The following is a 15,514-nucleotide window of genomic DNA, read 5'->3' as shown; positions in this document are numbered from 1 at the left end:
TGCAGTCTGGCAGGAAGAAATCTGCTTATTTTAGCTCCTTTTTGCCACCTTAGTGAGAAATCCTGCACAATCTTACTTACTGTTGGAGGGAGGGCTTGAGTCACAGAGGAAGGGATTTCTGAGTTGCCTTCTGAAGGAAGTAGAGGAGACCTGCAGGCACAGGTGAGCTGGATGACATTTTCACCAGAGTAAATAAAGGTTTCCCCTCCCTACTTGCCTGGAGCCATGAGTGTCTTAAAATGCCAGGGAAGGTACTACATCCTTTTTTCTTTCTAGGAGGAATACCATAACCTATTTAATCAGCCCCTTGTTGTTGCATAGGTAAATTGTTGCCAGTGTTTTGCTATTTAATAGAGAGTATTGCAGTGATCATCCTTGTAGTTGACGTTTGCCCTCATCTCTGATTTCCTTGGACTAAATTACTAATTTTTCATTTCTTATAGATTAGAGTTTGTCACACTTACTCTACTCCAGAAATTTTTTTAATTTTAATATTTTATTGACCATTAATAGAACATTAAGAACTATGATTCATGTTCTGATTAAACTGCTAAACAAGTGTCACCAGCAAGTTAATTATTGTAAAAAATTATGAAAATTGGCACATAAATTTTTAAAACTAATCAAATAAGAACAACTTAGAATAGGAAAGTTGTTTTCATTTTATATCAAAGACACAATGAGCAACTTATATCAAAACAAAACACCTATTTAAAAAAAAATCAGATTTAATGCCGCAGAACACGTACAACCAATAGAACTTGTTTCTTAGAGCATTTATACATTTTTAAAGTATTATTGTTGTTTGTCAGAAGAAAATATTTTAAGAGTGCCAGAGTATGGCGTAAAGGTTAGGAACGAGGACTCTGGAACCAAATTGCTTGGGTACAAATTCTAGCTCAAATATATACTAGATATATCGCCTTAAATTCAGTTTCCTCAGCTGTAAAATGGGCATAACAATAGTACCTAATTTATAGGACTGTTGTGCGGATTAATGAGTCAGTATATTTTAAGTTTAGAAAGTACTTGGCACGTAATAAGCAGTAGCTGTATGTGCTACTGAAGAAGTACAACATGATGTTTAATGCACAAGAAGCAGTGAACACCTGGATGTTTTTATTTCCAGTGGAATATTAGATTTAAAAATAAAAATAATTTACACTGAATTTGGGAGTGTCCTGCTTCTGGGTAAGAGGGACTGAGCACACTCCACCTGTCTTTCCCACTGAAAGCTGCTATAAAACAAGGACAGACTGCATGGAGAAACAATTTAAAGTTTCTAAAAAGTAAATATCAGGCAAGCTGGGAAAGAAGCCTAAAATGTGAAGTCCCACGAAACCTGTGGTTTGTTTACCTTTTTTTTCCCTCCCAATATCTCCTAGCATGGCTTCAACAAGCACAGAACTCAGAATTACTTATTGGCATGGATAGAAAGAACTGCAGGAGAAACCTTCTAGTTTAGGCTCAAGAAGTGGGAAAGGGATCTAGGGCTCAGAATGGCAGGGACGGGGAAGAAATCCCCTTTTTCAAGTGGCAAGTGCACAGTGGAATGGAATAAATAAGGCCCAGTTATCTGGCCAGAGGACCAGAAAGGGGAGCCCCCTGGGAAACAAGAGCACTGGAGAGATCCCAGAGAGGGAGGAAACCACCCACATCAAGTTGTTTATGAACTCCTAAGCAGCACACTCTGAGCTGAGCTGCTCACACATGTATCTGACCCTAAAGAGCATACCGTAGTCTATGAGAATGAGCTAAGGAACAGACCATGGTACAGGTCTCAAGCTGGCCACTGAGTGGTGCCTAAGTAGGACAGAGGTGAATATCACTGCACAGGTGTTGAAAAATGGAACTGCTATTGAAACCACCACCTACAGAAGGCTGGTTAGAACTTGCAGTCTGGAGAAAATATCAACTGACATTCTCCATAAAACTTAAACAAGACGTAGAGTCTCATAATATGCAGAATGTCAGGAGTACAATCCAGAATTACTCAGTTAATGAAAAATTAGGAAAATTTCAATTCGAAGGGGAAAAGGCAGTCACCAGATACTAACATTGATGTGCCACTGATGTAGGAATGATCTGATAAAGACTTTAAAGCAGCTATTATAAAAGTGCCCCAGCAAGTAAGGTTGAACAGTCTTGAAACAAACGGAAAGATAGCCTCAGCAAAGAAATGGAAAATATGAACAAGAAATGAAAAATATAGTAACCAAAATAGGCTCACTGGATGGGCTTAGTGGCACAATGGAGATGACAGAGCAGAGAATTTAGTGAACTTGAGGGTAAATAGAAACTATCTAATTTGAATAACAGTGAGAAAAAAGGTTGAACATGGCCTCAGGGTCCTGTAAGACAATATCAAAATGTTTAATATTTCTATCATTGAAGTCCCCCCCAAAAAAGAGGAGAAAGTGGAGTGTAGAAAAAATATTTGAAGAAATAATGGCTGAAAAATTCCCAACTTTAGTGAAAGACAGAAATATGTGGATCTTTGAAGCTCATCTAACTCCAATGTGATGAACTCAGAGAAATCCCTACCCAGAAATGTCATAATCAGACTGCTGAAACTAAAGGCAAGGAAAAAACCCCTCAAAAGCAGCCAGAGAAAAATGGTGCTTAGCATACAGGACAACAGTGATTTGGATAATTGTGGATTTCTCATCAGAAACCATGGAAGTCAGAAGGAAGTAGAACAACTTTTTGAAAGTGCTCAAAGAAAAGAACTGTCAACTCAGAATTCTACGTCGAGTGAAAAATAACCTTCAAGAATGAAGGTGAAATAGTTTCTCATGTGAACGAACACTAAGAAAATTCACTGACAGATTTTTAAAAGAATTGCTAAAGAAGTTCTTCCGGTAGAAATTGTACCAGAAGGGGGACTTCCCTGGTGGTGCAGTGGTTAAGAATCCACCTGCCTTTGCAAGGGGACATGGGTTTGATCCCTGGCTGGGGAAGATGTCACATGCCACAGAGCAACTAAGCCCGTGCGCCCCAGCTACTGAGCCCACAAGCTGCAACTACTGAAGCCCGTGCGCCTAGAGCCCATGCTCTGCAACAAGAGGAGCCACCACAGTGAGAAGCCTGAGCACCACCACGGATAGAGAAAGCCCACACAGAACAACGAAGACCCAACACAGCCAAAAGTAAATAAATAAGTAAATTAATGAAAGAAAGAAAAATTATACCAGAAGGGAATTTGGAACATTAGGAATGAAGGAAGTGCAAAAGAAATGGTGACTATATGTAAATGCAATAGACTGTTCTTTTGAATTATTTGAAATATCTTCAACAGTCGCAGGACAGGATTTGAACATAGGTGGTCTGGCTTCAGAGACCATTTTCTTAACTATTATAGCATGCTGAAATTAGTAAAATATAAGTACAACTTTTATTGAAATATTAAACCAAATGTTTCACCTCTTCCTGGCCTCTTCCTCTTCTTTCTTTCCCATCCTTCATTGTTATCATAGGTAAGAATTCTTGAGTGCTTATTAGCCAGGTACTGTGCCTGTTACCTATTTAATTCTCACATTGCTAGCATGAGGCAGGTACTAAAATTATTCCCATTTTTTAGAAGGGAAATCTTGAGTCATGCAGAAGTAATTGACTTGGCAGAGATCACCCAGCTAGACAGTGCCATAATCTGAATTCTTTGGAATAATAATCTAACCTTTTTCTCTGGTTTTGTTTAAAACTCATTTTTAGATGTTTATATGTGTGAAATGACAAAAAAAAAAAAAGAAATGAAAATCTGCCATCAGCCATAGAACTGGCCTCACTTCCTGGTTGGTTAGAAATTCAGCCAAACACAAATTGCAACAAAACACAAGCTGTTTGTCGTGTGCTTACCTCATATGCTCTATCCTGATACTTCTCAGCAGATTATCAAAGCATAACTTGCCAAGTGAGTTCTCTCCTAATCTAAGTATATTTGTTTTTCAAAACAAAATAATAGTGCTAGGCATCTTTTTCTTTCAGTTTTTTTAGGCATACCTCTTAATATCTCGAGAATGCTAAGATTTCTTAGCATATATTGTAGAGATCGAAGTCATGCTCATCAGATCAGCATCATTCTTTGAAACTTTCTGTTGCAGTCCCAGAGCTCTTTAGTTTTTCCACGTAGAAAAATGAGCCAACTCCTAACCTAGATAAAATAATTTAGTGCTTGATAATATTCTGTTTTGAATGCAGTCAACACTTTTATGTGAGAATGTCTTCCCACACCATAAAATGCTTCAAGAACAGAGTTATTGCTTATATTTTTCTCTTTTTCCTAATATATATAAATATATCAGACAGAAAAGTTGTTCAGTAAATAACTATCTGACCTGGATCATTTAGACTCCCCTAGTGCAATTAGTCACACACAATTTTTTTCCCTGAATGTGAACAGTGTAACTCTTTACCCTCCAGCCAGCTAAGTAAGGGCATGAACACTGATGGAGCAAGATTATGTGTGTGTCATTTCAGGATTCAGTGACTTTCACGGATATAGCCATAGACTTCTCCCAAGACGAGTGGGAATGGCTGAATCTTGCTCAAAGAACTTTGTACAAGAAGGTGATGTTAGAGAACTATAGGAACCTGGCTTCATTGGGTAAGAGCATATTCCTTCTTCCACCTCCCCTGGGAGTCTTTCCACCTCAGTGGTCTTTCATGACTTTATTAGCATTTTCCTACAATGTTTCTCTTCTCTCAGTACCATTTAGACTGTGTCATAGCTCTGGGATATCCACAGCATAGCTTATTTTCTTATTTTCTCTTATATGCAGGTCTTTGCATTTCTAAACCAGATGTGATTTCCTTATTGGAGCAAGATAAAGAGCCCTGGATGATGAAGGGAGAGATAACAAGAGGCTTGAGCCGAGGTAAATGCAGGAGAACTAGAGCTGCGAAAACAGGTGTTTCTTTTCTTCTGATAGTTGTTGGAAAATACCTCTCAAAAGTCCTTCCCAAATTGAAACTTCAGGTTCTTTTTTTTTTTTCCAAGAACTTTTTATTGAGATACTGTTGACATACAATAAACAGCATAGAAACGACTTGTTCTAACACTGTTTTTAGGTGGATCTTCTCTTTCTCAGTGGTATGACATAGCACCTTTAGGTTTACTCATTTCTTGTAAATACCACAGTCTGTTTCTGAACTCTATGTTCCATTGATGTTTACCTAGTTCTGCTCAAGTACTATGTTGTTATAATCATCCCTGACTTTCAGCATTTCTGAGTTCTTTAGACAGATTTGTGTTTAGTTTTTCAAACCTGTTTAAATATTTTCCTTTCTTTAAAATGTGACTTATCAAGTTAACAAGTATTGTAGCTATGTTCTTCTCTCTGCTTTTAATCATTTTTCTCTTTGGTGTTTCTTATTTATTGTTGTTATTTCTTTTTGTTTTGTTGTTTATGTCTTTCTTTTCCCTCTTCACACCATCCCGCCCCTTCAGTTGGAAAGGTTTTATTCTACAAGTTGTTAACTTTATGACTTCATTTATTTTTAAATTTCTATTTTAAAATTCATCCACTTGAGATTCTAAACATCATCTTTTGATACCCATATGAAAGATGAAGAAGTTAGCTCACTAATGTTACCTCCTTTTTCTTTGTCCATCATCTCCCCACTTTTATTGTAGTTATTGAGATTTTTTGGCTCAGGTTATTTTCTTCAGTTTATTAAATTTTTTTTCCCTGTCATGCTTGAAAGCTATTTTCCTGGTCTAGACAGCTAGGTAAGAGCTTATAGACATATATTGCAGGGAAATAAGCTTCAAGTGAGGAGGTTAGTTTATTCTGTGACCTGTAGTATGGCCTTTTCCTGCTTTCAGTTCTCAAAGTTTCAAGAAGTGGATGTTGGTAGGTCACTTATAGACCTAATGATGTACATTAATAAATAATTAAAAAATAAATGAATTAAGCATCCAATTCAAGATATTAGAAAAAGAACAAAGTGAATCTCAGGGAAACTGAAATAAGTTATATATAGTGATTTATACCCCTAAAGATAAAAATGGGAATAAATGAATTAGAAGACAGTAGATCTAATGAAAATAAATCAAGTATATGCTTCTTTAGAAAACCAATAAAATATATAAACTGTCAAGACAAATGAGAAAAAATACAAGAAAAGAAATAATGGTAAATGACCATTGATGCCTAGTACTTAGAAGAATCATATGAATATATTTTTGAAACTCAACTCTCTGTAAATTGAAAACCTGCATGAAATGGATACTTTAAGAAAGTATAATTACCGCAACTGACACCAGAGATAGAAAATTTAAACAGACCAGTTACCATGGAAGAAATGTAGAAAGCCATCTAAGAACTGCCTGCCCCAAGAAAAGAAGCAACAGCCCCAAATAGTTTCACAAATGAATGCTATGAAGCCTGTAAGGAAAAATATCAGCATTGTTTTAAGTGTTCCATGACGGAGAATAAAAAGGAAAACTGTAAAAAATATGGTTATGAAGACAGCATAACATTTGACACCAAAGTATTACCAAAATAGCACCCCAAAAAAGATTACAGACAAAATCAATTATGAATATTGGTGCAATATCTTAAAACGTCAAGTTGAAATAATATACCATAGCCAAGGAGGGTTTATTCCAGAAACGCAAGGATGGTCACACTGCCTAACTTTAAGAACTGTCAAAAACATGAGGCTTTGTGGGCTTCAGCAGCTGCTTTGAATCATGTGGTTCTGTTTTGGAAGTTTCCATTCTTCTAGCATTAAATAAAGGAGACATTTGCTTTCTTAATATCTTGCAGACTTAGAGTATGTGTGGATGACAAAGGAATTACCTCTGAACCAGGACATCTATGAGGAAAAATTATCCCAGGCAATGATAATGGAAAGACTTACAAGCTATGACATAGAGTGGCCCACATCAGGGGAAAACTGGAAATGTGAAGACCTGCTTGAGAGGGAGCTGGTAAGTCAGAAGACACACTTTAGGCGAGAGACAGTCGCTCACGTAGACACCATTAGTGAGAAAGGAGGCCACTCTGACAAATGCGGGACAGTTTTTCATCTGACTACATTATCTTATATAAAACAGTTATTTCCTATTGAAGAGAGAATATATAATTTTGACACAGATAAGAAAAGCTTAAAAACACATGCCTTTGTGAAAAAACACAAGCAAGTCTACAGAGAAAAGAAACTTTTGAAATGTAACGACTGTGAGAAAACTTTCAGCAAAATCTCAACACTTACTCTTCATCAGAGAATTCACACTGGAGAGAAACCCTATGAATGTGTCGAGTGTGGGAAGGCCTTCAGCCAGAGTGCACACCTCGCTCAACATCAGAGAATCCACACAGGAGAAAAGCCCTTCGAATGTGCTGAATGTGGGAAAGCCTTCAGCCAGAATGCTCATCTCATTCAGCATCAGAGAGTTCATACTGGAGAGAAACCTTATCAATGTAAGCAGTGTAACAAAGCCTTCAGCCAGCTTGCACACCTCTCTCAGCACCAGAGAGTTCATACTGGCGAGAAACCCTACGAATGTATCGAATGCGGGAAAGCTTTTAGTGATTGTTCGTCCCTAGCTCATCATCGAAGGATTCACACTGGAAAAAGACCCTATGAATGTCTTGACTGTGGGAAAGCTTTCAGGCAAAACGCTTCTCTTAAACGTCATCAGAGGTACTGTCACACTGGAGAGAAGCCTTTTGATTGTATTGACTGTGGGAAGGCTTTCACTGATCACATAGGACTTATTCAGCACAAGAGAATTCATACTGGAGAGAGACCTTACAGGTGTAATGTGTGTGGGAAGGCTTTTAGCCATGGCTCATCCCTGACTGTCCATCAGAGAATTCATACAGGAGAGAAGCCCTATGAATGTAACATCTGTGAGAAAGCCTTTAGCCATCGGGGCTCGCTAACTCTTCACCAGAGAGTTCATACTGGAGAGAAACCCTACGAATGTAAGGAATGCAGGAAGGCTTTTCGGCAGAGCACACACCTGGCCCATCATCAGAGAATTCATACTGGGGAGAAACCTTATGAATGTAAGGAGTGCAGCAAAACCTTCAGCCAGAATGCACACCTTATACAACATCAGAAAATACACACTGGAGAGAAACCGTACGAATGTAAGGAATGCCCTAAGGCCTTCAGTCAGATTGCACATCTTATTCAACACCAGAGAGTCCATACAGGCGAGAAGCCTTATGAATGTACTGAATGTGGGAAGGCCTTTAGTGATGGCTCCTATCTCGTTCAACATCAGAGGCTCCACACTGGCAAAAGACCATATGCCTGTCTTGAATGTGGGAAGGCATTCAGACAGAGGGCATCCCTGATCTGTCACCAAAGGTGTCACACAGGTGAGAAACCTTATGACTGTAACGTCTGTGGGAAAGCCTTTAGCCATCGTAAATCCCTCACTCTGCATCAGAGAATTCACACAGGAGAGAAACCTTATGAGTGCAAGGAATGCAGCAAAGCCTTCAGCCAGATTGCCCACCTGACGCTGCACAGGAGAATTCATACTGGAGAAAGGCCCTATGAATGTAAAGAATGTGGAAAAGCCTTCAGGCAGAGTGTACACCTTGCTCACCATCAGCGAATCCATACTGGAGAGGCCTCCTCAGTCATTCCCTCCCCTTCACCTGCGTACCGCAATGTCCTCTAGTTTCAGGTTCTGAATCTATCTGTCCACTTTTTCCCAACTTATGTGCCACTGTCACATCCAAAAGGCAACCATCTCATTTGGATTTCTGCATAGCGTCACAACCATTTTCCCTCTTGCTCCCCTCAAGTGTATTTTTAACATTGTAGCCAGCTTAATCTTTTACAAGTAAAGAACTGTATTCATTTACTTTTCCATTTAAAACACTTGTTTTGAAGAATATGTTAGATAATCCACTTAAAGGGTTTAGCATGCCATCCTGGGCTTATCATTAGTGCCATTAAGGTGGAAGTTTCCTTACAGTGATGTTCAGCTGCAAGTATAATGAACCAGTATGTTAAGACTAAGAAGCCTACAAATTTTAGAGTAGACAGAGAACTCTACTCTTCTAGTAGGTAGGAAAAATGAACACATTCAGAATTGAAAGATTCTATGATATACAAGGTAACATGGTGGCTTGCTCCTCCCTCTGTATGAATAAATACAGTGACATCCAGCATTGTTTATGAGAAAGTCTCACCTCACCTGGCACTTAGAAGTGAGAATAGGCTTATTAGAACAAAAGATAGAAGGTAGGACTAACCAGGGGATAGTATTAAAAATGAACTAAAATGAACAACCTAGAAACCTTGGTTAGCCGTGAAATAAACTACAAAAGGTGGTTCAACACTTTCAACTGTGGAAAAGCACCACGGACAATCCCTGTGATATTTAATTGTTCTAGAGCATAAAATAAATACAGTAAAGCTTCCCATCTTGTTCTGTGAGATGGACAAGACTAATATCAAAACAGAAAAACATATATATTGCAATTGGCTTATGAATGTAGATATTAAAACAGTTACAAATTTTTATCTAAATTTACTTATTTATTTATTGGCCATGCCGGGTCTTTGTTGCTGCACAGGGGCTTTCTCTGGTTGCAGCAAGCAGGGGCCACTCTTCATTGTGGTGCATGGGCTCCTCATTGTGATGGCTTCTCTTGTTGCAGAGCACCGGCTCTAGGTGCGCCACCTAGGAAGTCCCTGAGTATTTTTTAAATATTAAAAAACAGAGTAAATGAAAAGCTAGACATGTCTCTGTATAGACAGACTCAGTCCAGCAAAGATATTTCTCCCCAAGTTAAATACATAAACTCATTGATATTCTAGTAAAAGTCCCTACGTGTTTTTTAAGTTGACAGACTCATGTTGACCATCTATATAATCCTATGATATAGCAAGGAGTGTAGCACTCATTAAATTAGCATTAATGGAGCACTTATTACTCTTCCAGGCACTATTTTAGGTGCTGGGGACTCAGTAAGGTGCAAAATGTACAAAAATGTTTCTCCTCACAGATCTAGTGGAAGAAGACAAACTAAAAATTGACATACTATATAGTGAGTATGTGACATGCACGTACTCATACATGTTGAGAAATGATTTAAAGGGAGCCAGGGAGTGCTGGGAGGGGGTGCTTTACTCCCCCAGAACATATGGGCATTGGAACCAAGGGATGAGGGAAGAACTAGAAAAACTCAGCCACAAAGGGCGTGATAAGAATAATCATGAGTCTCAAAGTAGATATTATGATGCTTTGAGAATTGCAGGAAGCGAGAATCGATGGCTTAGCAAGGTTCATGAGAGTTCCAGTCACTCTTCGTCAGTCGTGATTTAGAGGTTGGTGGAGGTTTTTGTTTTGTTTTGAGTTTTGTTTTGGTAGCAGTCTTATTGAGATACATTTCACATACCATACCATTTGCCCACTTAAAGTATATGATTCAGGGAATTCCCTGGTGGTCCAGTGGTTAGGACTCCATGGGCCCGGTTCAATCCCTGGTCAGGGAACTAAGATCTCATAAGCTGTGTGGCGCAGCCAAAAAAAAAAAAAATTATGTGACTTTTAGTATGTTCAGAGTTGTGCAACCATCACTACAGTTCATTTTAGAACATTTTTTCATCCCCCAAAACGAGATCCTCTGCCCTTTAATAGATGCACTTACACCTGGAGGAAAACACTTACCTGGAGCACCTCCTACACCAGCAAGTACCTGGAATATCCAGAGCTCTCTTCTTTTTTTTTTTTTTTGCTGCATTGGGTCTCCATAGCTGCGCATGGGCTTTTCTCTAGTTGTGGCGAGCGGGGGCTACTCTTCATTGCAGTGCATGGGCTTCTCAGTTCAGTGGCTTCACTTGTTGTGGAGCACAGGCTCCAGCGTGTGCATGCGCGTGGGTTTCAGTAGTTGTGCACAGGCTTAGTTGCTCCACAGCATATATAGGGCATGTGGGATCTTCCCAGACCAGGGATCAAACCCCTGTCCCCTGCATTGGCAGGCAGATTCTTAACCACTGCGCCACCAGGAAAGTTCCTTGGCTTTCCTCTTGGCTGCTGCCTGTGGCCATGTGAGGGAGCTCTTATCCAGGGGACACAACCACTGGAAAATGGAGCTATGGGGCTTCCTCTTTACTTTGGCACAGAGGCTAGGAGGTGGGCAGTCTTATCCAGACCATGTGCAGGTTTTCACTGCCCTTACGTGTGATAAAAAGGATTTTTCATTTCACTGGGAGCAAAAACAAATCAATCAGATGGCCTTGGGACAGTTAGCTCTCTAGAAAGACGTAGACCTATATTTTACACACTGATGAAGCTCTGACAGATTTAGAGATCTGAAGGTACAATATTAAAGTACAAGAAAAATTTAGAATATTTCCATAACCTTGGCTTGAGGTAGGCCTTGTTAAGCATTACACATAACCCAGGAGCTGACATTAAACTGAGTAGCACTTCTGTGTGGAAAACATCAGACTCAAAGTTAATAGGTAAATGAGAGACAAAGAAAATGTTTGCGATAAATAAAAAAGTGCAATAATCCCTGATATTCAAAGCACTGATACAAACTAGTAATAGTAACATCTGCAGCTCAGAAAAGTGGACACAGCTAACAGCCACTTTAAATAAGATGAAATAAAAACAACTAATGAAAATTACCCACTATTAGTCATCAAGGCAATGCAAAAATAAAGTGATGATATATCAATTTTTTTCCCTGATAGGTTGATTTTAAATCATAGAAGAGTGATAATATCCAGTTTTGGTGAATGTGTGAAAAACAAGGCAATTCCATTGTTCATTATATAAATTGCTGTATGTACAGAGCATTTGAATCAGTATTCCTCAGAAACAAAAGTGTACAAAGGTAGGTTTATTTTTAATGATAAGCTCTTAGAAACTTAGGGTAATGGGCAAATGGGTAAGTTAATTATGCTGTATTCTTTCAATATAATTATATGCAGCTGTTGAAAAAATATAAATATGTATGTAGCCATAAAAAATAGTCTTGTTATATTAAATGAATTTTTTTAGACCTGTAATCTAGTATAAACTCATAATTGTAATATCAAAAATAAAACCAAAAATACATGTTTTCATGTTTTTCTCTGCCCAGTTTTCCTTGCCTTCTTCTTTTCCTTTGAGTAACTGGCCATACCCTGTCTTACAGCTCTGAGGAAGCTAGCCAATCAAATTCTCTCTGGAGCTTGAAAGGCAGTAGGATCTGTTCTCTAAAGGGATGATGCTGGTGTCCTCGTGGTTCTGATCTTTGGAGCCACCCTCAGTTTTGTGCTTTCTAAGGCTGCAGTTCCTCAAACTACCCACTATCCTTTCAGTACTTCATTTTCTGCTTGTTTGCTTGCAATGAAAGGAACTTAACCAAGTCAGAGTTTGGTATAAAGATTGTGTAATAGGCAAAAGAATCTTTGGAAGATTGGAGGTGTTAGGGATTGGTGTTTGAGTGAAATGGGGCAAATGAGGCTCCTGTTTCTTTTCTGGCCTAGGAAAGTAACAACTCATGATGTGCACTGGGCAAACACCCAAGTGAAGAATTATTAGTCACAATCACCTGAGGTGAATAGACATCTAGGGTCCTGGATAATGGCAGTTTCAAGAGGAAGAGGAATGCCAAGTCCAAAGAGTGTCTGTGATGCTGGTAGCTAACTGCTTTGGGTAATTCAAAACTCAGATCTTGAACGTTTTGAACTACTAGCAACTAAGGGTCTTTGTATGATATTGTTGAAACATACCTTACACCATTCGAAGTCATAGGGTTAAGATGGCTTAAAACCAAATTGAGAGACTTCTTTTCTGGGTTGCTAAGGTGGGATACTGGTTAAATTCTATATTTTATTGTAGAGTGGTTGTAAGATCTGAATTGGGCCCCTCCCACCCCCAGATTCACATACTGAATCCCTAAACCCCAGTGTGACTGCATTTGGAGAGCTTCAGCTTTTGGGAGGAAATGACGGTTAACTGAAGTGATAAGGGTGGGGTCCTAATCTGATGGACCTGATAACCTTATAAGAAGAGGGAGAGACACCAGAGCTACTAGAGAGAAGTTATGGTGACAATTGAGAAGTGTTTCTGGCAATTTATCCCCAGAACTGACCTTGAGCTTTACAGGAAGTTGGTCTGGAGATGAGAAGGAGCCACGTGATAAGTTGAGGGACTCAACATTTCTAGGTTACAGCAAGGAAAATTCCTACCACCCACTGCAGATGTGGCCTTCACAGGAAGTGTTTTTGCTCCTTGTATCCGAGGAACCTAGAACTCATAGTGCATGTACCTCATGGAATGTTCTGGAACACTCCTCATAAGGGCAGTGAGTGGTCATCTGTGGGCTGCAGTTGCTGTTATTAAATGTTTTGAATATGGTTCCCAGAAGAAGACAGTCTGATTTACAAACAGTCCAGAGTAACTCAGATTGGGACTAGCACCACTGAGGAGTTTTTCTACCCAGTGTTCCTGAGATTTTAATTAACATTATTATTGTCATTTTAAAATACAGTGTCTTCAGAGGAAATAAGAGACATTCATCAAATTCTGAATAATTTTAAAGCGAAGGTGGTCAAAAGGGAAGAAATGTGCCTGAACAAGTTAAGTAGGCATAAGTGGCTTAAAATGAATGTTAACATCGAATAGTCAGAATAACTTAGAAAGCACATATGGTTTTGAAAATGCATAATACAGATGTAAGGCTTTTGGGGGGGGAGTCCATAAAAATCAATTATATAGGTCTTCCCTGGTGGTGCAGTGGTTAAGAATCTGCCTGCCAATGCAGGGGACATGGCTTCGGGCCCTGGTCCGGAAAGATCCCACGTGCTGCGGAGCAAACTAAGTCTGTGTGCCACAACTACTGAGCCTGTGCTCTGGAGCCCACGAGGCACAACTATTGAATGCACCTGCCACAACTACTGAAGTCTGTGCGCCTAGAGCCTGTGCTCCACAACAAGAGAAGCCACTGCAATGAGAAGCCTGCACACCACAACAAAGAGTAGCCCCAGCTCGCCACAACTAGATAAAGCTCACGTGCAGCAATGAAGACCCAAAGCAGCAAATAAATACATAAATAAAATTTTTTAAAAAATCAGTTATATAAACTTACCTGTTGAAACTATTTTTTAAAAAATCTGTTGAGTATTTTCTTCTTTGGGCAACTAAAATTTAGATATACTGAAAGTGTTGCCTCAATAAGTAGAACAAGAAGAACAAGGGTCTGGAGAACAAGACTGGGAGACAGTTTGGCAATTTCTTACAAAGCTAAAGACAGCCTTACCACACCATCCAGCAATCACACTCCTACGTATTTACTCAAATGAATGGAAAACATGTCCACATGGAAAGCTGCACATGGGTGTTTACAGCAGTTTTATGAAAGCAGCCAAGATGTTCCTTTAGTGGGTGAACAGATAAACATACTGTGGCACATACAATAGATTATCGTTTAGTGATAAAAAGAAATGAGTTTTAAAAAAAGGGAATTCCCTGGCGGTCCAGTGGTTAGGACTCAGCAGTTTCACTGCTGGGTCCTGGATTCGATCCCTGGTTGGGGAACTAAGATCCCACAAGCCACACAGTGTAGCAAAGAAAAAATTAATTGATTGATTAATTTTAAAAAATGGAGAACCTTAAAAGCATATTAAATGCTAAGTGAAAGAAGTTATTCAGAATTCAACTCTATGACATTCTGGAAAACACAAAACTGTGCAGATAGAAAAAATAGCAGGGGTTCATGAAGATGGAGGAGGATGAACAGGTGCAGCACAGGACATTTTTAGGGCAGTGAAACTATTCTATACTGCAGTGGTGGATACATATTATTACAAGTGTACAACACAAAGAGTAACCTTAATGTAAACTATGGAGTTTAGTTAGTAATAATGTATCAATATCGGTTCATTAAGTGCAACAAACATACCATGTTAATGCAAGTGTTTACTAATAGGGGAAAATGTATGCAGGGAGCTGGATGTATGAGAACTCTGTACTATCTGCTCAATTTTTCTGTAAACCTAAGTGTTCTAAAAATCATTAGTAAAAACAAAAATAGAAAACTAAACAAGAAACCCAAAATGAGATATCCCTACATGCTTATCAGAATCGCAAACATTATATATATATATATAATGGCAGCATCCAGTATTGGCAAGGATTTGGAGAAACTGGATATCTCATAAATTGCTGGTAGGAATCTAAATGGTACAGCCACTCTGAAAAACGGTTCAGCATTTTGTTAAAAACAACAACAACAACAAGAAAACAACTAAAAATGCACATACCACACGACCTAGAAATGCACTCCTGGGCATTTATCCCAGAGAAATGAAGATTTAGGTTCACACAAAACCCTGTAATAAGGCACAATTAACAGTAAAAGGACAACCTATGAAGTGGGAGAAAATATTTGCAAACCAAGTATCTGATAAGGGGTTAATACCCAAAATATGTAAGGAACTCCAACTCAATAGCAAAAAAATAAAATAATTTAAAATGGGCAAAGGATTTGAATAGATATTTCTCCAAGAAAGACACACAAATGGCCAGCAGGTACATGAAAAG

At 38.8% G+C, this 15,514-nt stretch overlaps 1 protein-coding gene across 38 annotated transcripts in view; it reads left to right on the top strand.

Moving 5' to 3' along the window:
- ZNF470 (zinc finger protein 470) overlaps window positions 1-15,514 on the top strand; it is a 47,065-nt gene that overhangs the window by 4,813 nt on the left and 26,738 nt on the right. For 12 of the 38 annotated variants that reach the window (XM_057719569.1, XM_057719572.1, XM_057719571.1 and 9 more), the window contains 3 exons: window positions 4,477-4,603; window positions 4,779-4,874; window positions 6,771-12,028. The exons of 2 other annotated variants lie outside the window; for them this stretch is intronic. In XM_057719569.1, coding sequence (XP_057575552.1) covers window positions 4,477-4,603; window positions 4,779-4,874; window positions 6,771-8,644 — 2,097 coding nt within the window. In that variant the 3' untranslated portion in view covers window positions 8,645-12,028. Of the gene's footprint in view, window positions 1-4,476; window positions 4,604-4,778; window positions 4,908-6,770; window positions 12,029-12,456; window positions 13,248-13,463; window positions 14,008-15,514 lie in introns of those variants that run through there. 24 more of the 38 variants (XM_057719593.1, XM_057719580.1, XM_057719595.1 and 21 more) reach the window with 16 other exon arrangements.

Source organism: Hippopotamus amphibius, unplaced genomic scaffold (genome assembly GCF_030028045.1).
Source record: "Hippopotamus amphibius kiboko isolate mHipAmp2 unplaced genomic scaffold, mHipAmp2.hap2 H_1, whole genome shotgun sequence".
In the NCBI taxonomy this organism is placed as follows: domain Eukaryota; kingdom Metazoa; phylum Chordata; class Mammalia; order Artiodactyla; family Hippopotamidae; genus Hippopotamus; species Hippopotamus amphibius.
This window is presented reverse-complemented; position numbering and strand designations above follow the sequence as displayed.